We start from the raw sequence: 23,920 nt of genomic DNA, 5'->3' as shown, positions 1-23,920 counted from the left end.
CTCTGAATGACCGCTGTGCCTTGCTTTTATTTTCTCTAGTTCAACTATTCGCATGCTTTCTAACGATGTGCACCAGGCTGTGCTGTATAAGCCTTCCTCAACTTATTTATCCGCAGTTTCAGTGCTCGTATTCACGAAGCCATTTGTTAAGGCAGCTATTGTTTTGGAAAAAGTGGGCACTGCTAGTACGAACAAGGAGGGTTTAGGACGGGATAGAAGGAAGGCCGGCATCAGGGGCGTAGCCAGGGGGGGGGGGGGGGTTCAACCCCCCCCCCCCCCCCCGAAATTTTTTCCGCAACCTAGGCGGAAACCTAGGCCGCAACCTAGGCGCCTAGGCGGGCAATTTTTTGCAAAAATCCGCCCGCCTAGGCAGCAAAACAGGCAGAAAAACAGGCTGCGAGCCAAATCGGTCTCGGGCCGACTTTTTCGCCATGGCGAAGCGGAAACGCGGCGGAAAGTTGTTCTGCTTCACTCGAAGCTACACTAGCATGTAAACAACCAGTCGTAAAATTGAACATGACACCAAAAGTGTAGGCTGTAATGCTGATCGACGCGATCAAGAACCAGCCCTTGCTCTACGACAAGAGTGGCACTAAAACGTACTGCCAGCAATACTCGCTATAGTATTCAACGTCGCGCGACCGGAGGTGCGGCAACGAAGCCTTGGCGTGACCCAACTTCTCGCGCTTTTGCAAAGCCAGGCGAACCCACCACCGCCGTTTCCGAGGTGTCCGCGTCTTCCGTTTATTGATTGCCAATTTCTAGAAAACAAGTAGGTAGAAGTATAAAAGCCATTTCTTCTTTCACTTCCATGGCAGATACTAGTTAGACAGATTCCTCGTTGGCGCTCCATAATTCTCCTCGCACGTGTACGGTATGTTGCAGAAGTCGCGGGGTGCTTTTCTCGTCGCGACGATAGATTGGGAGCGTAGGTCTCACGTAGGACGCGGAGGCTTCGGCGAGCCCCAACACAAGGGCCAGCCCGGGTTTTAGCTGTGGTGTTCCCGTTGCCCCTTTGGTGTCCAGGAGGCGCCGACAATACGAAAATGAAATGTTATTAGAACTTGTAAATAAAAGCTATTAAAGAAATATTATCACGCCTAGGCACCAACCTGTGACTCAGCGCTACCGCGCCCGTGTGAAGAGAATTACGGAACGCCAACGAGGAATTTACCGAAAGTCGCAGATGACACGCGAAGTTGCGTAAAATGATCACTTTTGATGACGGTATGTGGGTCAAAGAATGAACGTACCGCTCGAAATAATGCGATAATGAGCGCCACCACGCCGACAAACGTACGCAGACTAGATGGATCTGGACGAAAACGGCAGCGGCGGCGGTAGCAAAACAAATGTGAACAACTTGGACAGGCGCGGAAAAAATTTTCCGGCCGCTTTGGCCTTTCCGGCCGCTTTGCAAAGCCTTTCCGCCCGCTTGCCGCTTCCCAAGTGCGAACGTAGGATTAGTCTGCGCGAGAAACGTCTCTTGTTTGCGATTGCGCCCCTACGGAAGGCTGGTAATTACTGTTGTGTTGTTGAATCCCAAACCAGCAATTACGGAAGGCTGGTAGTTTCTGTTGTGTTGTGGAATCCCAAACCAGCAATGTACACACGAAGGGGTTGATGACAGCAGTGAAATTCCACCGACTCGCAATAGAATGCACGAAACAGACAGCCGACAAGCATGAATTACTGCTGTGCGCAGTACAGCGTAAGTAAACTCTTGTTGCAGGCGCTGACAGTTCTCGTCGGAGTTCACGCGTCCTGAGAAATTGATTATGTGCACTATGCACTGAACAAGACCAAAGTTCATTCCTGCATCACTAGTACACCAATCAGTCGAGATTCTGTGAGGTACAAGGCCGCTTCCTGTTTGCACCGGCGTAAGTGAAGTAGAAATGAGTTGCACGCACTACTTAAAATGCGTACACATGCCATATCCATGCTGTGTGGTGAAATATTCTGTACAATTCTTAATCTGTTGACGTAAAGGCAAATGACCGCTGCGCGCTCGCACACAGCGGAAGACACAGCAGCCCATGCACTTGCCGCAGGAAATGCAACCCTCTTGTATGAGGGAGCAGGGCGACGAAAGCTTCGAAAAAAAAAAAAAAAAAACCTTACGCGTTTTTGCGCGTATTTAAGTTTTCCAGCGCAAAGACGCAGCGAACAAGCTATTGCTATGGGAGTAGGTATAGCCTGGTCACACGTGCATTTTCACGCGTATAGCCGTCCTTGACTGTGAAACGCACTTCGCCCCGACGAGGACGACGCCATCTACGCTTAACGGAAATTAACAATTAATGATGTCTTCTTTGATCGCACGGGTCGTCTCAATGGTGCGTTTGCGAAGACTGGTCCACTCAGTGGCGCGATGAGAGACCGTTGCTCCAAACGCCCACTGCACCTGTCCTACTTACTCTATTTGCTGAGCTTACTTTACTTTTTACTTAATTTCTTCACAAGCACACGCGAGGAGGGGCGGGGGGGGGGGGGCGGTCTCATGTCTTCGATATACATGTATAGAGTCTGCTTGCACTACCGATTTCTATTATCGATCCCGTGACGTAGAGGAAAGCGGAAGCTTGCCCCCCCCCCCCCCCCCCCCCCCCCCGGTCGGGCCGGTGAACCCCCCCTGAAAAAAATTTCAGGCTACGCCCCTGGCCGGCATTCACGACTGTGGCCAGTGGTAACCATCCGAGAAAAAGAGGAATTGGTTGATCCTTCTTGCAAGGAAATTGGTCATAACACGAAAGCGAAACATGTATTCAAAGAAACAGTGGGCAGCTTTGTTGCACATTCACAAATACATGTCTCTAAAATGTGCCCAGTCTTTTATGAATTAAAGCAATGACAGCGATATAGCAAGCACGTGAGGCCTGTGCTGCTGCGCAGTGTAAACAGTACCCCGGAGGCGTCACATCCGACGAGACGACAGACAGACAGAAAAACTTTATTTGTAGCGAGTGAGTTTGGACTCTCTAAGTCCCTGGACCACCGCACAGTACCACACTACGTCGAGATGGTCATGTTCCTTTTGTTCATGACGTCGGCAGCTCGAGCCACCGCAGCAAGCAGCGATGTCGGGTCCGTAGACGAGAGCAGGACCTCCCAGTCCACCCAGCTTGAGATGGCGGGCTGTCCCTGCGGGGGAGGATCAGCAGGGCAGCCAAAAAGGATGTAGGAGAGTGTGGCGTGAGGGTCTCCGCATAGAGAGCATGTAGGGGAGGTGCCATAGTGGTGGGATAGCAGCTGAGGGGATGGAAGAGAGCGGGTCTGGAGGCGTCTCCAGAGGATCCGTTGGGAGTGGATAAGAGAGGGGTGTGGAGGAGGGTAAGTCCGACGGTCCAAACAGGATACTTGCGTGAGCTCTGCAAAGCTCTGAGCCCGCTCTCTCGAGAAGCCCGGATCGAGGCTGTCCTGAGCCCAGCAAATCAAACCCCGGGCCAATTTATCGGCAGCCTCGTTTCCGGGGTTCCCAGAGTGAGACGGCACCCACCGTAGCTCTACCCTGCGTGGTAAATTCTGGGTGGGGGTGTCCAACAAGTGCCAGGCAGGGGTGTGAATCCTGCCTTTGGCCAAGTTGGACAGAGCAGTCTTGGAATCGCTAAAGACGTATTCAGCATCCAAATACTAAGGCTAAGGCGATGTTGGTCTCCTCTGCCTGCTCAGGTGTAGAACCCGAAAGAAGATGGTGAGTTAGAGGTCGGGGTAGGGTTGGGCTGTAAGTAACTGCTACAGCTTCATGCGTTGTACATGCGGCGTCTACCCAAATGGTATTCTCGGCTTGTCCGTAATACTTGTGGAGGGCATTTGCGCGAGCTACGCGGCGAGAGATGTGATGCTGGGGATGGACGTTTCGAAGAAGGGGTTTAACTACGAGGGGGGTATGGATGTGTCGAGGAATGGCTATGAGGGTTGACTGATTAGCGGGTATGTTGATGCGAAAGGAGGCGAGGATATGGCGGCCAGTGGCGCTTGCGGCAAGTCTTAAGTACTGCGTCTGAAGATGCGCCTCAACTAGTCCAAGAAGCGTGTTATGCATGCCTAGTGCAAGGAGTTTGGCTGTGCTAGTGCTGCGGGGTAGGTTTAGGGCTGCCTTAGTTGCAAGGCGGATCATGGCGTTCACGCGCTCGGTTTCCTTGCGGTTCAGCTTGAGATATGGGGTGGCGTACAGAATGCGGCTAAGCGTAAAAGCATGTACAACTTTCATGTCTGCTTCGTCTAAACCCTTGTGCAGGGAAGATACGTGGCGTAGAAGCTGCAACACTGATTACGTGGAGGTCTTGAGTGTTTTAAGGGTATGGTCATTGCGTCCGGAATCCTGCAGGTAGAGGCCAAGGATGAGCAGGGTGGGAGTGAGGGGGATAGGGGATCGTTATAAAGTGATTTGGATGGGCGAGTTAGCGGCAGATTTTGTTCTAATTGAGAGGAGCGCGGACTTAGAGGGGGAACCCTAGAGCCCGATAAATGATGCGTGAGCGGAGATGGTATCTGCTGCTAATTGTAGAGTTTCCTCAATTTCCCCATCAGGGCCATAAGCAGTCCATGTGGTAATATTGTTACGCGAACGAAGGATTAAGTACAGGAGACTATTTACAAGTATATCTACAAATGATAGCTGCAGCGCTGGCCAGATCAGCCGATAGCTCGAGAGCCCAGAGCAGTTCGTCTTCTTCGTCTAGGCGCCCGCGCGCCTCGTTCAAACAACCAAATACCACACGCGTGTAGCATAATCCCCCGGCGGCAGAAGCGACGTCCCGGAGCGTCTAAATGTCATCACTGGGAGGGTGATACTGCTTCAGTCGTGTAACGTGCACGATATCACTGGACTGGGAAGCAGATGGGGCGTCAGGGGCGATCTCGTAGGTGACGGGAGTCACGGCACGAATCACTCGGTAGGGGCCTGTGTAACGAGACAGCAGTTTTTCTGACAGGCCGACCTGACGCGACGGAGACCATAGGAGCACCAGAGAACCAGGTGGGAAGTGCAGGTCGCGGTGTCGCTGGTCGTACAAACGCCGTTGACTCTCTTGGGAGTGCAGAAGGCGGCCACGGGCAATTTCCCTTGCGTGGGCAGCGCGGGCGACGGCATCAAGTGCATATTCACTGGTGGGTGCTGCGTGAACAGGGAGGCTTGTGTCGAGGGGCAGTGCTGGTTCTCGGCCGAACAGAAGGAAAAATGGCGAATAACCGGCTGTGTCGTGGCGCGAGGAATTATACGCAAAGGTGACAAACGGTAGAGCGAGGTCCCAGTCAGTGTGGTCGGAAGACACATACTTCGCGAGCATGTCTGTGAGAGTGCGATTAAGACGCTCCGTGAGGCCATTCGTTTGCGGATGGTATGACGTGGATAGCTTATGCCTCGTGGCACAGGACTGCAGGATGTCCGCGATAACTTTCGACAGGAATGTCCGGCCACGGTCTGTGAGAAGTTGTCGCGGAGCTCCATGTAATAAAATCACGTCGCGTCGAAGAAAATCGGCAACATCTGTGGCGCAGCTTGTAGGGAGCGCTCGGGTGATGGCGTAGCACGTGGCGTAATCTGTGGCCACAGCGATCCACCTGTTCCCAGAGGTAGAAAGAGGAAAAGGACCAAGTAAATCTAAACCAACCCGAAAGAATGGTTCCGCGGGAATGTCAATTGGGTGAAGGTACCCAGCAGGGAGCGTCGACGGTGTCTTGCGTCGCTGGCATTTCTCACACGCAGCTACGTATCTTCGAACGGAGCGAGCAAGCCCTGGCCAAAAGAAGCGTCGGCGGATCCGGTCGTAGGTACGTGACACACCGAGGTGACCGGCAGTGGGGAGGTCGTGAAGCTCGTGGAGAACAGCCGAGCGAAGGTGTTTAGGGATCACAAGGAGTAATGCTGGGCCGTCGGGGTGAACGTTGTGGCGGTAGAGTACGCCATCTTGAAGTGTGAATAAGCGAAGGGAGCTGTCGGCAAGTGACGATTCCAGGCGGTCAATGATGACACGCAAGGACGGGTCACGGCGCTGCTCGTCGGCGACATGGACCAGTGGAAAAACAGAGAGGCGTCGGTGTCAGTATCAGACGTAGAGGTCGGGTCTTGGACTGGGTAGCGAGAGAGGCAATCTGCGTCCTGGTGTTGGCGTCCCGACTTGTACGTCACTGTGTAGGGATATTCTTGTAGTCGGAGAGCCCAACGACCGAGCCGGCCAGTAGGATCCTTGAGCGACGAAAGCCAACACAGCGCATGATGGTCTGTGATTACTGAGAAGGGCTTGCCATATAAATATGGGCGGAACTTTGAAACAGCCCAGACGAGAGCAAGACATTCGCGCTCGGTAATCGAATAGTTGCGCTCTGCAGTTGTCAGGAGCCGGCTAGCGTAGGCTATAACGCGGTCGTGTCCGTGTTGTCGTTGCGCTAAGACTGCGCCGATCCCATAACCACTGGCATCGGTTCGGACCTCTGTAGGTGCGGACGGGTCAAAGTGGGCCAAGATCGGTGGATTGGTCAGAATCGTGATAAGGCGTGAAAATGCGGCAGCCTGAGGGGAACCCCACGTAAAAGGCACGTCTTTCTTCAGAAGTTCAGTGAGTGGTCGAGCGATTGCTGCGAAATCTTTCACAAACCGTCTGAAATAAGAGCAGAGCCCCACAAAACTCCGGACGTCTTTGACAGACTGAGGTACAGGAAAAGCTGTTACTGCTCGAACCTTCTCCGGGTAGGGTTGTACTCCAGAAGCATCGACGAGATGGCCGAGCACTGTAATCTGTCGGCGCCCGAAGTGGCACTTCGATGAGTTTAATTGGAGCCCAGCCTTGCGGAAGACGTCAAGTATAGCTGCGACGCGTTCAAGGTGCGTCTCAAACGTAGGAGAAAACACAAGGACGTCGTCGAGGTAACAAAGGCAAGTTGACCATTTGAAACCTTGAAGCAGAGAGTCCATCATTCGTTCGAACGTGGCGGGGGCATTGCATAAACCAAACGGCATAACCTTAAATTGGTAGAGGCCATCTGGAGTGACGAAAGCGGTCTTTTCTTGGTCTTGCTCATCGACGGAAATCTGCCAATAACCAGATCGAAGGTCAATGGACGAAAAGTATTTGGCACCGTGAAGACAATCAAGAGCGTCGTCAATTCGTGGTAATGGGTAAACGTCCTTTTTAGTGATTCGGTTTAGGTGGCGGTAATCAACACAGAAACGCCACGTGCCATCTTTCTTTTTGACGAGCACCACCGGCGACGCCCAAGGGCTCGACGAGGGCTCAACAATGCCTTTGGCGAGCATCTTGTTGACTTCCTGCTGAATAACTTGCCGCTCTGCCGTGGACACGCGATACGGTCGGCGATGAATGGGAACAGCATCACCAGTGTTTATCCGATGCTTAACAAGGGACGTCTGACCAAGTGGGCGATTGTCAGTGTCAAATATGTCGCGACAGGAGAGCAAAAGGCGACACAGGGCAGCTGCTTGGCCAGGGGCGAGGTCCGGAGCGACCATGGGACGTAATGGGCCGTCGAGGTTCAAGGCATCCTGCGGGTAATCAGGAGGATCTGGAGACGCGTCGGCTGCAAAAGCAGTGACGTGGTCGTCTGTCACTGACCGGAGCGTGGCCACCGCTATGCCTTCAGGTAACACTTGCTTCGTCAAGCCAAAATTGACAACGGGGAGACACATCCGATTAGCGGCAAGGGTAACGACGGAGTGTGGCACAGAGATGTCGCGCGCCAGGAGGACATCACGAATAGGGGCGACGACATAGTTGCCGTTGAGGCCAATTCGACGAAGGTTAGGGCTTTTGGAGGTAACCGAACAAACGCTGTAGTGCATAGGGTGTGCGGTTGTTCGGGGCGAACGTCGGAAACAAGAGGAAGCTCGAGGCACAGCGTACCGGTGGAACAGTCGATGAGGGCAGAATGCGTCGTCAGAAAGTCGAGCCCGAAGATTAGGTCATGAGGACAACTGGTCAGCACGGAGAACAGGACGGGAACTTGGCGGCCAGCAATTCCTACGCGAGCAGTGCACATACCACAGACGGCAACAGTGGCGCCATTGGCGACGCGTACGGCTCGAGTGACGGCAGGCGTAAGAACTTTTTTGAGGCGACGACATAGGTTAGCGCTCATTATAGACACTTGGGCTCCAGTATCAATCAATGCCGTCAACGGGACACCATCTACATCTACTTCAATTAGGTTCGTGTTCGTGAGGAGCGTCAACGGAGAATTTGGACAGGACGAACGTGATGCAGCACTACCTCCAAGAGCTGCATGGCCTAGTTTTCCGTCCGGGAGGGTCCATAATGGGTCGGCGACGAATAGCGGCGTGGGTGGGGCGACGGGGACCGACGGCGCTGAGGTGACGGCGAGCGAGTGGGACGACTGTCATCGACGGATACGTGAGAGCTCGAAGGCAGACGGCGGGGCGAGTAGCGGCGACGGTCGGCATATGGGCGAGGAGACGGCGAAAAGTAGCTCGAATATGGCGATGACCAGGAGGTGCGGCAGTGGCGAGCGACGTGGCCAATGCGGTGGCAACGAAAGCAAATGGGCTTGTCGTCCGGAGTTCTCCATTCTGTAGGGTTGCGGTATCTGGAATACAGATCGCTGCGAGGCGCAGCTGTCGGCACCAGTCGGGCGTCAGGTCGGGAGATGGAGCAGGCAGCAGGAAAACCGAGGTTGGCAAACTCTTGCCGCGCAACCTCCTGAATGAGGGAGATCGCTGGGGCTGGTTGGTCAATGGTGGGGTCAAGTGGGCGCGGATGGAACGTGGCAGGACTGGCAGCCTCGATCTCACGGCGAACAATACGCGTGACGGTCTCATTGGAGGGGGGCGAAGCGGGAAGGGCGACGCAGGACGACGTCGCAGCTGTGTTAGGGAGCCGGGAGAATTGTGGAATGACGCGGCGGCTTTTGGCGAGCTCAAAGCGGCGGCATTACTTGACAATGACGTCGATGGTAGACACATTGTTGAAGATCAACAAGTTGAACGCATCGTCCGCGATCCCTTTGAGAACGTGGCCAACCTTGTCAACTTCGACCATGTTCTCGTCGACTTTCCGGCAAAGAGCTAGCACGTCTTGTATGTACGAGACATACGATTCAGTGGAAGACTGCACTCGAGTAGCAAGCTCTTTCCTGGCAGCCTGCTGCCGACCGGTCGGATTTCCAAAGAGGTCGCGGAGCTTCTCCTTGAAGGCGTCCCAGCTAGAGATCTCCTCCTCGTGTGTCCGGAACCAGACACGAGGTGTTCCGCCCAAGTAGAAGAGGACATTAGCTAGCATTATGGTAGGGTCCCAGTGGTTGTTCCGGCTAACAAGCTCATACATGCGTAGCAAGTCATCAACGTCGACATTATCTTGGCCGGAGAATATGCCAGGATCGCGGGGAGTGGCTACCGTGACGTACGTTGTGGTTGGAGTTGCAGTAGCAGCAGCAGACGAGGTGTCACCGGGAGCCATGGCGGAAAGCTGGACGGTGCGGCCGCTGCGGAGCTCCGTGGCGAGGACGGGGAACGACACGCTCCACCAAAATGTTACGCGAACGAAGGATTAAGTACAGGAGACTATTTACAAGTATATTTACAAATGATAGCTGCAGCGCTGGCCAGATCAGCCGATAGCTCGAGAGCCCAGAGCAGTTCGTCTTCTTCGTCTAGGCGCCCGCGCGCCTCGTTCAAACAACCAAATACCACACGCGTGTAGCAATATCATCAGCGTACAGGGTATGCGTTAGGTTGTAGGGCTATGGGGGGGGGGGGGGGGGGTTGCCCACGGCCCTCTCTGCCTCGGCACACCGAGCCCCGCGGTTGGCGCATGCCTGCCCATCAACCGCGGTCCGGTACAAGCTCGAGGAAACAATAGACGACAACCACGTGTACACTCGGAAAGCATTTATTACTACTGCAACTAACACTTCGAGCAGGCCAGCTAGCTATAGTTGACATCGCTGAGGGTTCCCGCGAAGAGAATAATACACTAGGTAAAGAAGGGCTTCCGACTTACCAACTGGGGAATGCGGGCGGCCACGGCGATTGCCGCGGCAAGAACGCGGATGACTAATCACGTGCGGGAATACGGGAGCGGCGGCGGAGACTTCCGCTATCGCCGCTTGCTGGGGACCAAAGAGACTCGGGCGATGTCAGCGGGATCTCACGTGACCCACCCGGTGGCGCTGATAGCGCGTGCGATTCCCGTGCGCCACCCGCGGAACGAAAGTTTCCTCTCTCCCAACTCTCCCTAGCGCGCATGCGTCTGCTGCGACGTTCGCTGCGCGTGCGGCGGTCATGGGACCCAAGGATTCCCACAAGGTGTGGGATGACATTGAGTTTCTGGGCTAAGGGGATGAGAGCAATGTTAAATAGAAGGGGGGAGAGAACCGCGCCTTGAGGGGTTCCGAACTCGCCGAGTGTATAAGGGGTGTGCTTAGCTGATCAATGTGCAAGGAGGCAGTGCGGCCAGAGAGAAAGGCGCGAACGTAGTTGTAGGTTTTATGGCCTACTTTTAGTGCCTGCAGTTCCCGTAAGATGGCAGCGTGTCGAATTCTGTCAAATGCCTTGGTGAGGTCAACTGCGTGCCAGGATAGCTTTCGTGAGATAGGGGATGGTATCATCAAGCACGTCGTGCGTAATTTGGAGTAAGACATCCTGCGCAGATAGATGCGCACGAAAGCCCACCACACTGTGGGGGAAAAGGTGATTCTCTTCCATGTACGTTGTTAGTCGGGCAAGGATTATGTGCTCGAAGGCCTTGCAGAGACAGGATGTAAGACAAATGGGGTGGATGTTCTCGAGTGTGATGGGCTTGTGGGGTTTTGGAATAAATACGATTTTTCCATGCTTCCAGGAGGCAGGGAGGGTAGCTGCTTCCCAGCAGTAAGTGACTATGGAGGCATCATCAAGATGGCAGCATTCGTAATTAATTTCATCTTCCCCGGCGGCGGTGTTGCACGATTTCAATATAGGGCTGCGCGAAATTCTGTAATAGGGGCGGGAAGCTGTGGTTGGGGTGAGCCTGTGTACTCGGGATGTTTGCAAGGAAGACCTGGGGTGGTATAGGCGCATTTCACCTGCGCGAGGAAGGTGTGGGTGTCCTGCCGATGGTTATGAGTGAGGCGGTGAATGCTAAGACGCGTCTGTGGGCAAAAGGCGAGCATGCGGTGAAAAGCGAGTGACATTGTCGAGGTGGGCCAACGTCACCTAAAGGCCGATTTACGCTATGGACACCTTGCGCCACAAGCCGCACGCGTAAGGTCGTGCGAAACATTGTCGAACACTTGTGCACAAATTTCGGTTTACACTGTGTCCGCACACATGCAGGGTAAACCGAAGTCATGTAGTGTAAACAGAAATTTGTGCGCAACTGTTCGACGATTTTTCACACGACCGCACGCGTGCGGTGCGGCTCGACGCACAGCGGTGTGACGTAGCGCAATCGGATAATCCAGGAAGTTGGCTTTACCTCACCGAGGCGCGTCACCTAAGCTGCGCGTTTTCGCAAAATGGAACAAAAGCGGCCGCATGGTTACGCATTACGTGTAGAAACTAAATAAAATTCCGCGTCTTGTATGATTCGGGAGTCGTGGTCTCGGAGTCTGGCGTCAAACTGAGGGTCGCTGTCTAGTCTACGCCACCGGTGCGTCACGTAACGGGTAGCTGGCCTACGTTACCGGGGCGTCACACGGAGGCTAAGCGGGCCCACGCCACCGTCCGAGATGACGAGGGTTGCTTCTTTCGTGAAGAGTACGAGGTCGAGAGGTAGGGCAAGTGGAACAAGGAGTTTATTTACATCGGAGAGGCAAAGTTATTCACAGGACATGAGGATACACGTACTGGGCGGAGTACGGAGCGCAGTGCATCTTAGCATATCAGCGCTACTACACCTGAGGAGACTACATCGTTCTCGCAGAGCAACATCTACATGTCAGAGCAGATGGGAGAGCACTCTAGATGAACCGCAAACGTCCGCTTAAATGCCCTCCGTCCTCCCTAGATCCTTAGGCCAGGGAAACCTGCGGGCACCCCTTCCTCCGAGCCTCGAAAGTCACCGAAGGTTCCTCCTTGAGGGCGAGGGTAACCCATAATCACTCCGGCGTCTTTATTCCCCGAACACACGGAAAAGTATCCTCGGGCGCACATGGCTCACTAACACAGAGAACGGAGGGGACGCTCGTAGACGGGAAGTGTCACGCTTGACTGAATCTGCCGTGTCTTGGCTCCTAGGATGGTCCAGCAATTAGTTGCTTCGTCTGTCGAACAGCTATGGCGGCTAGCAGCGGCCATAACGAAACGGCGTAGAACCCACTTTTCCATGCGTTTCTCGCTCCCAGCGTCAAGGTCGGCGACCATGTGGCATCCAGCAACCACGTATTAGTCGAAACGTGTCTCGCCATGGTGTCGCCACTGGTCTTTCCCGTGGGACGTATTTTCAACTTCACGAAGCGATTCGTTGCAATTTCGTCGCCGCTGGCCGTTCCTAACAGTCTACAGTAATGCAGCTTGGGTAGGAGAAATGGACAGAATTTGCAGCCTCGCATCTTAATAGAGGCGCTTTGCTTTTATGTGTATAAGGAGCTGTTTTCTGAATGATTGGAAGTTATTGATGTGAAATTCTATTCTCATCATCAGCCGTTAGGTACCCACTTCATTGCATGTACTTATAGGATATTTACTTTTCAACATATCCCAGTGATTACTATATTTTACACACTTCCAGATGAATTTCTCCTAAGTTTGAAAGGCTTGAAAAGGCTGTAAAGAGATGGCAAATTTGTCATTACATGAAAGTAAAATGTCAGAAGTTGAAAGCGGCAGAAATATGCGCACTAATAAGTAGCACACACTCACATCTGCTGAGCAGCAATATAGGATCGTTTTTTTTTTTCATACAGTTTAGCAGTCTGTGTGTCAGAACACATTAGTAAATGTTCACATACAACCCCCATGTCAGGAAAAGAAAGTGCAGCAATATCTCTGTGAGTGGAATTGCTGCCTAAACAGAACAAGAGCATGCATCTGAGGAAAAATTTGATAGCCAGCTGCTTTTGGCACAAATGAATGCTTCAAGCATGCAGGATCTAAGCACGCACGATTTCCTTGAAAGAGAAGAGAATGTTATGGATGTTTAAGGTCTTCTGGAGGGTGGTATGAAGCCGAGTATTTTATTTGACATTGATGAAAGAAAAAAACAGCTTTATTTACAAAACGGGGAGGGGGGGGGGGCGCTGCGAGCGCTGCTAGCTGTCAGTCAGACTTCTCACAGATTGCTGATTCGAACTGTCTCTTTCACGATTTGTGCAGACAAAAGTGGTTAGGGAGTCCTTGCGAAAGTGCAGTAGGACTCCCTAACCACTTTTGGGGCCCATTGTGAAGAGCAAAAGTGATCCGCGGCAAGCCTCGGCTACATCGGACTCACAATTTCTCGACCACTGGTATATAGGCCTAACTCGTCAAAGGTACCACCATCACCAGTGTACTAGCCCGGCCGCTGCAATACGGAACGCCGTGCGGCATCTGTGTGCACAAGTGTCAACGTCACTCTCAGCAGCACTACTTGCAACGCCGACGGCCTCTCATGCCACTTAATCGCCGGTCTCCATGGATACAGAGCTTCGGCCCTTGAGGCCTCTAACTTGAAAGCTCCTGGTAAGCGTCTCCCTTCACAAACTGCCATGGACTTGAACAATGAACGAGATTAGGCCCCCAATGCAAAGTGTGCGTGTACGAACCCTTCTCTGCGGCCTGGGATGCAGACGCCGACCCCGTACAAGGCCATCATCAAAGCGCGAGCGCGCCTGCGTTGACCTTTCGGCTGTACCATCGAAGTGCATTCACGCCGCTCTAGATTCATGTCTTCGCACGACGGGATTTAGAGGATTCAGTATCCATCGACAGACAAATACGGTGCCGGTGTGGATACCGTCGCTAGACGCGGTTAGTCGACTCCAGAGGCTGAAGCAGATTGTTCCTCCAGACGCCGAGCCTATACCTGTCCAGGCCTATCTAGCATCATGCGTCGACCTACGTCGGTACGTGGTTGCTGGCATTGACCCAAGACCAAGACGCTCTGCGCATAGAGCTCTTCTGCCCACAACATACCATATCGTTGCCGCACACCACATGGGCAAGAGCGGTACTTGTCTCGTCCCTGTCCAAGGTCCCTTAGCGCCACCGGAGAAGATGTGCTACTATAGCTGCATCCTCCGCCCTCGACCTTTCAAGCCTGCTGTCATATTTTCTTATGGTTGTTACAAAAAAAAAATGCCGCAGTTTCACCCGAAAGGCGAAGCATCAATTGCGATAGCAAATTATACGGAGTAAGAATAGTAGTTTTATCATCTGTGTAAACTTGGACATGCAGCAGCATCAGCAACGCGCAGAACTGTTGTCGACGCCGTCGGCGTTTTGCCCGCCTTCGCACCGAACGCGCGCGGCGTTGGTGACTGTTGCCGGTGCCTCTGGGGGCGGCTCGGAGGTTTTCGACGAGATCAGAACGGGACACTCGTCGAGCAGCATCGGAAGTCTTTACCACATTCTCGCCTCGCAACGTTTTTATATAAATATGCATTTGGTGCCGCAGCTAAACGTCACCTCGCCTCCCTCCTCCCGTCCCACCACGGCCTCTCGCCCGACGGAAGAAGTCGCGTTTGCTCTCCGCCGTGCGTCCGCTACCCGTGAAAGCGCGCGTCCCTCACGCGCTTTCACTCGCACATACAGCATCAGCGCGCGGCGACGATTTCATCGCCGTTGGACTGTATAGGGAACCTCACGGCGACGGCGACATCGACGTCAGCAATCTGCTTCGGGTGTTCATATTGCTATCGCAATAAAAAACTCTCATTGGCCGTATGCTGGATGTGCGAGTGAAAGCGCACGAGAGACGCGCGCTTTCACGGGGAGCGAACGCACGGCGGAGAGAAAACGCGACTTCTTCCGTCGCGCGAAAGGCCATGGGGGGGGGGGACGGGAGGGAGGGAGGGGAGGCGACGTTTAGCTGCGGCATCAAATGCGTATCTTGCGACCGGGCGCAAGGGGAACTGAGGACTGAATCTCCCACGCGAAAGCAGGACATCGGGAAGGCAGCGCGGGAGGGAGGGAGGGGTTGCGGCTTCTGCTCTGCGCGCAACTTGTACTTCGCGGGGCGCCGGGCGGTCGCGAGCACCGTATCTTGAAAGCGATCTGCAACACGGCTCCTACATTTGTATGCGATGTGCTTTCGCGCTCAGTTTCCGTTGAAGCGATAGACCGCATGAACCTTCGCTCGCTGCTCACGCCAGCGTTTTGACAGCGGTTGTGTGCGGTTACACAAACAACGCGCAGAACTGTTGTCTACGGCGGCGGCGTTCTGGCCGCGTTCGCACCGAACGCGCGCGGTGTTGGTGACGTGTTTATGAAGAACGTGCCAACCATTGCCGTACACCTATGGCGGTGTACCGTAGCGACCATAAGGCCATGGTGCCTGTGGTCACTAAATACATGAAAACCAACGGATCATATATATTTCTCGCATTCTTTAATAGTTCAAATAACTAATTACACCATCACATCTTAATAGTCATAATTGGAAATACACAATTCCCACGATAGTACAGCTTCGCTCGTCTTCCATCTCCACCCCAGTGGAAGGGCTGACAGTTTTTCCATCCCATGTTGAGTGCCCCTCTGATCCATGGATCGATCACCCACGGGAAAAATACCGTTTTCACTTGACGCGCCTGACTCCTGCTGACGTCGCCCTCGTTTCTCGCGCACCTGCTGTCCATATCTACACGGACGGATCTTTCACCAATAACGCGGACGGCGCCGTCTTTCTCGCATTCGCTCCGTCCGGCCGTCGTGCGTAAGTTTTGCTTGGTGAACGCCACTAGCGCGTACAGTGCCGAAGTATATGCGCTTTTTATATGTGGCACTTATAGAAGCCCTTCTATATGTGGAATCCTTGCGGGGCACAGCTTCTCTATACAGTGACTGCCTCTCGCTTTTATCAGCGCTTTCGCGCCTCTGCGGAATGGACGCGCGGACGCGTTCTGTCTAGCGCACGCTCCATTAGCGATTTCTCTACCCGGTAGCGTAATTCATTTTCCAGGGCAACTGGGTCCTCGGACTGTGGCGCCGCCACACGGGCGAACGTGAAGCACGGCTACTGCTCCAGTCAGGTAGACTGCTCCTTCCCTGATAGTGAGATTATATTTGGATCATCAAAACATTGATGCGTTTATTTAGGAATAGCCGAAGGACGGGAAAAGGCAGACCACTGTCACCTGCCAGACTTGTAGGCACAACTGTGGCTGCTGTTAAGGGATCGATGCTATTCCTAAATAAACGCATCACTGTTTTGATAATCCAAATATAATCTCACTATAAGGGTGGGAGCAGTCTACCTGACTGGAGCAGTATTTTTTTTATTAGGGGTGTTGCTACGCTGCGCTCCGGAACACTCCAACGACCGCCGCTTCGCGTCGGCGCCCGGCACCGCGGCTTCCGCCGCGGTACCGGGGCACAAACAGATCCGAGGCGCCGCCGTGGTTCACGTTCTCTCGTGTGGCGGCACCACAGACCGAGGGCCCAGCTGCCCTGGAAAATGAATTGCGCCACCAGGGATGCCGTGGCGTGATGGAACTTGCCGACATAGGGACATAGGTAGCTGGCCTACATATACATATGGACGACATATTCATAGGGAGCTGGCCTACAGAGTCTGCGTGCTCCGCCGCAATGCTTCAGTCAAGCGCTGCTTCGTTTCGATCAATCCGGACCCGCTTTTATGCAATTGCCACAAATAAATGGCAGCACTACTGGCAACGGGCGAGCAAGATTTCGCCGTTGTGATGATGTGATAAAATGGCTTTCTTCTGTTTTTTAGTAACAATCATTACGTTCGCATTTCGTGGTCGCGGTCTTGCTGCGAAGACCTTTAGCGGTCTGAGTCACATACAGTGTGCGTAAGGCACCATAAGAATGAATTCACTCACTCGTCTTCTCCCCGACTGTATCGAAGCTGTATGTTGCTCGGCATACTCATGGCAACGCTGTAGCTGCCTTCAGATGTCCACAAGGCTGCAGGTTTGCATGTCTTCCGGGTAGCGGGAAGTCAGGCAATCCCAGCATGCTCTCCTGCTTGTCAGTTTGGACACCACCTATTCTTCTTAGTTTGATTTATCTTCTCCATGCACTTAAAGAAAAATAGTTCTAACTAATATAAAAAAGCACTGTATATAAGTGAAAAATTGACAGTTGAGTGCGTTGTCCGTGTTGTTCTTTTTTTTAATCCTTCGCACTGTCATTACAAGTAAGCACGCTGTTTAGATACAGATTAACGATTCCCTTTTACATTGGTGCGGGGTGCACATGCTGCCTTATGCCACGTCACTGTAGCTATTTCGATGGGCTGTGTCGCAGATTCACGCACGGTCCATTCAGTCTTGACTTTCCTGCGTCCTCCGTTTTCTTTTTTTAATTCGTGTGAATTTCACCTATTCACACAATACCAGCATATCATCGTTGAAAGCAGAGTCCGACATATCAACCCTTGCTTGTCGGCGTCGTATCGCTAGTTTGTACTTATTCCATAAGTTTTTTTACAGCTCACTTAATCATCCACCCTACATCAGTCCTTCGGCACAAATTTCACTTCGCATTGGTAATCCGCTCCAAGTCGCCCGGCCACGTGCGCACACTACCACTTCTGCCTCATCATTCTTCCCACGCTCGGACTGGAACGGCCTTCCACACGACATCGCCGCAATCACCTGCCCATCCACATTTTTGAACTGTATAACTTCCATATTTAACCGCGAGCAAACATGTACTTAAACATCCTTTCCTTGTGTATTTATTTACTTTATAGTTGTTGCCCACCCCTTATGTAATACCCCCAACCCTGGGGACCTTTAAGGTAATAAAGTGAAGTGAACTGAAATTGACGCAAGCGTTATGGGAAGAAACTGACAAATGCATTCATCACTGTGTGACATCCCTGTGCGGCATTCGATTTTCCCGCGCAGTGACTCGTTCCTGGGCAAGGTTCTTCGACTGGACGTGAGAGGGCGCCAGCAGTACGCGGTGCCCGCTGACAATCCGTTTGTTGGCCTCGGGCCGTCGCTACTGCCCGAGGTTTACGCATACGGTTTCCGGAATCCGTGGAGGTGCACTGTTTACTCGCCGGAGCAGGGTACGCACAACTGTCTCGTGTCGAAGCAACACGTTGAGCGATGCAAAGTGGGGATGTTCTTGCGCGGATGACATCGTTTACGAACAACAGATAGATGTTCGGACTAATGTCAAACAGGGTCGTGACCCGTATAATAATAAAAGCCATCAGCCCAGGTGCGTCTGCTGTGCGGAGACACGGGGGTCGAGCAGCCACACGGGCCCGAGGAGGAGGCGGTGTACCTGGTGGAGGCCGGCAGGCGCCACGGCTGGCACCACGGGGCGCCCTGCTTCGGGACATGCCGCCGTCCAGCCAAAGGTGCTCGGCGCTTAATTCTCCAAAGTGGAAAAAGGCCAGTTTCACGCCTTGCCGTCGTCACCCAGCTCAATTGTATGGGAACTTGTGTCGCACCGAAACGTTTTACAGCGAAGCTGTACGTACATGGCTAGGTTCTGGCGGATCGCATTCGTGCACGAAGCGACGCGCAGAACAGTAGCGCACCCAGTATTTGTGTGTGGGTGTGCGGGTTTCCTAGATTTAGCCAGAGGAATCCAACAGCACATAAAATGCCTAATAATTATAATAATGACGCCAAGGATGATGACGATGTTAATTTCTTCAGCGTTTTACTCAAAGTAATTTAGGAGTCAATGAAGGAATACAAGACAGTGATAGAGTGTTTTTGTGAATCAGGAAAATTCGACCTCAAGCCACCTCCTGAAGTGTAATGACAATGTGGACAGAGCGCTGAAGGTGCATGTTGGACTGATGGGGCTGGACGCGGGGGGGTTACAACACCCGAACCCCACCGTCGGTGCGCCACTGGCGTAGAACAAGTTTTCATCTCCATGTGCGTGGCTGTTTGGCGCCATGTGCGTAGTGGTTTCCCGCCAGTTGTGCCTTAGCACCGGTGTCAAAACAGCTGACGGATGGCCCATTGTTATACCCCTACGCCACCGCCGATGCCTCTTTCACAAGTGTCGCGATACTCAGCGGCGGCACGCCCCACCAATCGTCGAGTCACTTTGTCTCGTTACGTAGAGATTGCGCTAGCGCTGTTTGATATCAGCAGTTGCCCTTTGGACTCGCTATGGGACGGACGCTCATTTAACCATACCTTACAGGATCCTCACGCTGCCGTGCAGTGTGCCGCGGCTATGAACGCTGTGGCTCATACGCTCGCCTATGACGATGGGGCGGACTTGGCGCTGCAAACGCACTACTTGGCCATCGCGCCATGCGAAAACAAGACGCCGGTGTCCTTGCTCTTTGACGAACATGCCGAAGACGCTCAATATCATCAATAATGATAATATATAAGTTCACAATAGAAACATTCACTACAGCAGACCCACCAAAGTCACAGCTTCGCTGGCTTACATCTTTACAGTAGAGGAAGGGCTCTGGATTTTTCATTCCGGTTTTCGTTTCGGTTCAGTGCCGGTTCAAAATGGTTCAGGGGCAGTTCAACTCCAAAAAAATCGGTTCGAACCGGTTCAAGTTCATTTGCATAACCGAAGAATACTTACGGGAAAATGGCACAAATTTATTTTGTACAAAAACGCTGCTAAGATGCTCTGTTAGATTAGGCTGTTGTTTGCTCGTCAGGCCGCACGTAGTTTGTAGATCCAACACCAATGCCGGAATCTAGTGAAGCGAAGCTTATCGGGGGACATGTTGAGGGAACGCAGAGAGTCCTCCAGCCTACTACTTTCCTCAGCAGGAAAAGGATAAACATAGGGGACTCGGGAATGACGAGAACAGGCAGTAGGATGCGACTATACACACGTTCGTGTTGGAAGAGTTCGTTCACAGCCTTCAGTCTAGGTCTGGGCTAACTAAATATTCTAAGAGAGACTTGATGGTTCACTTCATTTATATATCCGGTCAGTGGTTCAGTGACACTTTTTCGGTGCTGAACGGCCTGTTGCAGTGGCGGACCCAGCCACTCAATTTAGGTTGCTCGAAGTGAGACCGGGGCGCAGGGAGGGTGTCGTCTCTGTTTTGTTTTATGGAGTTTATTATTAACAATAATAATAATAATAATAATAATAATAATAATAATAATAATAATAATAATAATAATAATAATAATAATAATAATAATAATAATAATAATAATAATAATAACTTGTTTACTTCCATCGACGATGGAGGAGACTGCGGCTAAAAGTCGCTTGAGAAACAAGCAACTTGATTGAAGCCCACAGCCACCTCTACAAAGCAGGCAGCAATAGCGTACGTGTTCAGAATACAAAAGATTCAAATTAATGCACATTCGCACGAAACAGTCACAGAAGCTAAATATGAAAAAAAAAAAAGGCGAGATAGTACTCTCTATTTATCATGTGAGCAAGTATCGATGAAAAGTTCGCATAGTGTTCGTACAGAAGTTTTTTTGTAACTCAATATCTGATTTATAAAAAAATTAACAGGGTTGGCAGCGTGGATGATATTTTTTGCATAGAATCATTTGCCAGTGCAGTGACTACCTTCCAGCGTTCTCTGTAACGAGTAGCGTATGAATGTGTGTTTTTATTGAAATTAGAAAACTCATGAAAAAAACTTTAAATTTTCTTTTACCTCCCGTTTGAATGCCCGACTTAAGTTATAACTATAAAGATTGAACACGTGGATTATATTTTATTTCAAAAATAAATTAGGAGTATGGGAATTATATGGTGCATTAAAAAGTGCTCGAACAAACTTTTTCGCATTGCGTATATGTATTCTTTCAAGATTTGTACATGTCGTCGTAACCATGCCAATAAACAATATTATATGGAAGAAAGAAAGAGTGTATTGCAAACAAGAAGCTTTATTTTGAAAGATAATATAGCTCTGTGTCGCGCCATCGTGCCAACAACACGGGATAACTTGCCTAAAACTGATTCAACGTGCGCACCCCAAATCATATTTTGTGTGAAGATAACTCCAAGTATTTTCACTCTACTTACTATTAGGTTGTTTCCCATGCATAAAGAGGAGTGATTATTCTACTGTTTATTAGTGGCACGAAAACCGAGTGATACCCTTGTTTATTGCGCAGCAACTTCCGGTTAGGGACCGACTTCCGGTTTGTCACAGAGGGGAGACGAAATTATAAATAAATCACAAAAAATAAAAAAAAAACAGGTAGATATCGATGGTTCTACTTATGGTTGATGATAGATATGATATCAGAGCACAGGTTTAGTACAGTAAAGATCTAACCAAGCGTCAGTAATAATTAGAAACAATTAAGGAAAGTGTAATTGCCGTACACCAAAGCACACACTTTAGATACCCACAGCATCAGTACAGGTTCCCGTGAAACTCCAAGACAAGAAGTGACATCATCACTGACGTCGCAACTAATTAAAACAAAAAAAAGTTGCCGCAGTTTCACCTGAAAGGTGAAGCATCAATTGCGATAGAAAATTTGTGGAGAGCTATACGGAGTAAATGATATTAGCTTTATCAGCTGTATAAACTTGGACATGCAGCAGCACCGGCAACACGCAGAACTGTTGTCGACGCCGTCGGCGTTTTGACCGCGTTCGCTCAAAATGCGTGCGGCGTTGGTGACTGTTGCCGGAGCCTCTGATATAAATAGGCACTTGGTGCCGCAGCTAAACGTCGCCTCCCTTCCCTCCCCCTGCCCCCTCCCCTCCCCCACGGCCTCTCGCGCGTAGGAAGAAGGCGCGTTTGCTCTACATATATGGTGATTGTAAAGGAGGAAAGAGACGCCTACTTCTGCAGCCCTTAAGCGAGCACGGCGCAGAACGCGCGTTTGTTCTCCGCCGTGCGTTTACTCCCCGTGAAAGCGCGCGCCCCTCGCGCCCTTTCACTCACACATACAGCGTTCGGCGCGCGGCCACGATTTCATCTCCATTGACGTCATATGGAACCTCACGGCAACGGCGACGGCGACGCCGACGGCAGAAATCTGCTTTTGAGTGTCCATATAATTGCTATCGCAATAAAACAAGCGAACTAGAGTTACACACCACCTGAGAAAGAGTGAACGCCTGCCTAACACAACGGAGGGGTGACGTGACTCCCTCCTCTCTGGATCGCTTCTCCTCTCCCGGCGCGCACCTGCTCCATCGCACGCTTGCGCGCGCTAGCTGCGCGCTGGCGCTCCTTACACGATCTCACGTCAGCGGCGGAGAGGTGCGCTTCGTGTGGCGTCCGCTAGGGGGCTACGTGTCGCGCCCTCCTTCGCCCGCTCCTCTGTGCATGGCGGTTTCCCGCCCTACACCAACGCCCAGGTGCGAGTGACACCAGCAGACTCCTAAGTCAGGGTGTCACAAAAGAGCGCGTAATCCAAGCGCACGCCGCGTGTCACGCAAGCCAGCGAAAGAACACGCCGGCCCCGCGGCAGCTTCAACAGAGGGGGAGAGCGCATACCCCTCAAACAACAACGCGAACAACGGCGCCTGGACGTCTAGAAGAGCCTCGACGAAGCGACGTTAACCGGAGAGAGAGAGAGAGAGAGAGAGAGCACACGCGCGCGCCGAGACACCTTCTCACCCGGTGAGTCGAAAGAGATAACTACAGCGTGAGCGTGCGCCAAAAGCATGAGTCATCACCCCCACCCCTTGACAACTCTCCGACGGCGGCGGCCGAAGGTACGAGAAAAGACGAGATTTCCAAGCTTTGGCCATGCTACGAGATCACGACTCCGATAGGAAAGTTCGAGAACGCCTGTGGAAGCTATGTAACCGCCGTGCGAGAATCGTCAGTAGGAGTTCAGAGAGCTCAGTTCGCACCGGTGAAGTGATGTAACGTGAAGATCGAGCGTCTGCGGAAGAAGGGGATTCCCCGGCAAGCTAGTCGACGAGTTCATCGAGCGTCTGCATTTCCGGAAGTTCTTTCTTCGAGATTTGCCCGAGCTACGCCGAGATCGTCGGACTTCCAAGACCAACCCAGCACGGTGAATACGATTGGACACTTCGTGTTCCTATTCCTTTTGTACTTTACGTGTTGGACTCTTAGTGCTTGTCGTGAATTATTTTCTTGTGTTTGTTTATACCCAGCTGAATTGTATTATGTTGTGTCCAGCCTAAGTGTGCAAGTGTTTGTGTAACTGCCTTGTGTGAAGAATATATTTGTTGTGTTTTGGCAACTCTGGGGTCAGACTCGGTCTCTAGACAGCAACCGGCGTTCGCTGGCGCACCAGAGGGCCCACTCTTAATTGTCCTTGCTTTCGTGCGATTATTTTCGGAAGCTGATAAGTCGGCTTTGGAATTTGGTCCGGCGTCTGCGCCTCGTTCACGGGGTCGGTGACACAGGGAATAGGGTCGTTTCTCATTTCATGCTTAGATTTTGGTCTGAAAATGAATGGTTTTGTCTTGTCTATATTAATTGGTACAATGTTTACCACTGACCATTCTTGGATAGCTTTTAGAGCAGTGTGGCTTTATTCTGAAGGCTACCAGGTTCAGGTGAGAAAAAAAAAATATGCAAGCCTCGTCAGCGTACATAATGTATTTCGCATCTCTATAGATATTTACGAGATCATTTATATACACTATAAAAAGAAACGGGCCAAGAATACTGCCTTGAGGAACGCCTCTGCTGATGTGTTTCAAATCTGAGCGGCAATTCTTTATTTGGACGTATTGATAGCGATGAGCTAGGTAGGATTTTATGAGGTTTAGACAGTGCCCTCGAATACCATAGGTTTCAAGCAATATATATGGCAGTGGAATTGCCGCGGGTTCCGCCGTAAAATTGGACAACTGTCACAGCTGGTGATGACACAGCAAAGGTTGCCAGCTATGATAGCATTACAAGAACCCGGAACAAACCGAAAATTA

At 51.8% G+C, this 23,920-nt stretch overlaps 1 protein-coding gene across 1 annotated transcript in view; it reads left to right on the top strand.

Moving 5' to 3' along the window:
• Positions 1 to 23,920, top strand: part of LOC119448046 (HHIP-like protein 2) — an 86,316-nt gene that overhangs the window by 38,327 nt on the left and 24,069 nt on the right. The window contains exons 4-5 of the mRNA XM_037711542.2: positions 17,971 to 18,137; positions 18,288 to 18,434. Of these exons, the coding sequence (XP_037567470.1) occupies positions 17,971 to 18,137; positions 18,288 to 18,434 (314 nt within the window). The remainder of the gene's footprint in view (positions 1 to 17,970; positions 18,138 to 18,287; positions 18,435 to 23,920) is intronic.

Source organism: Dermacentor silvarum, chromosome 4 (assembly GCF_013339745.2).
Source record: "Dermacentor silvarum isolate Dsil-2018 chromosome 4, BIME_Dsil_1.4, whole genome shotgun sequence".
NCBI lineage: Eukaryota > Metazoa > Arthropoda > Arachnida > Ixodida > Ixodidae > Dermacentor > Dermacentor silvarum.
Note: the sequence above shows the minus strand (reverse complement) of the source record. Positions and strands in the feature narration are given on the sequence as shown.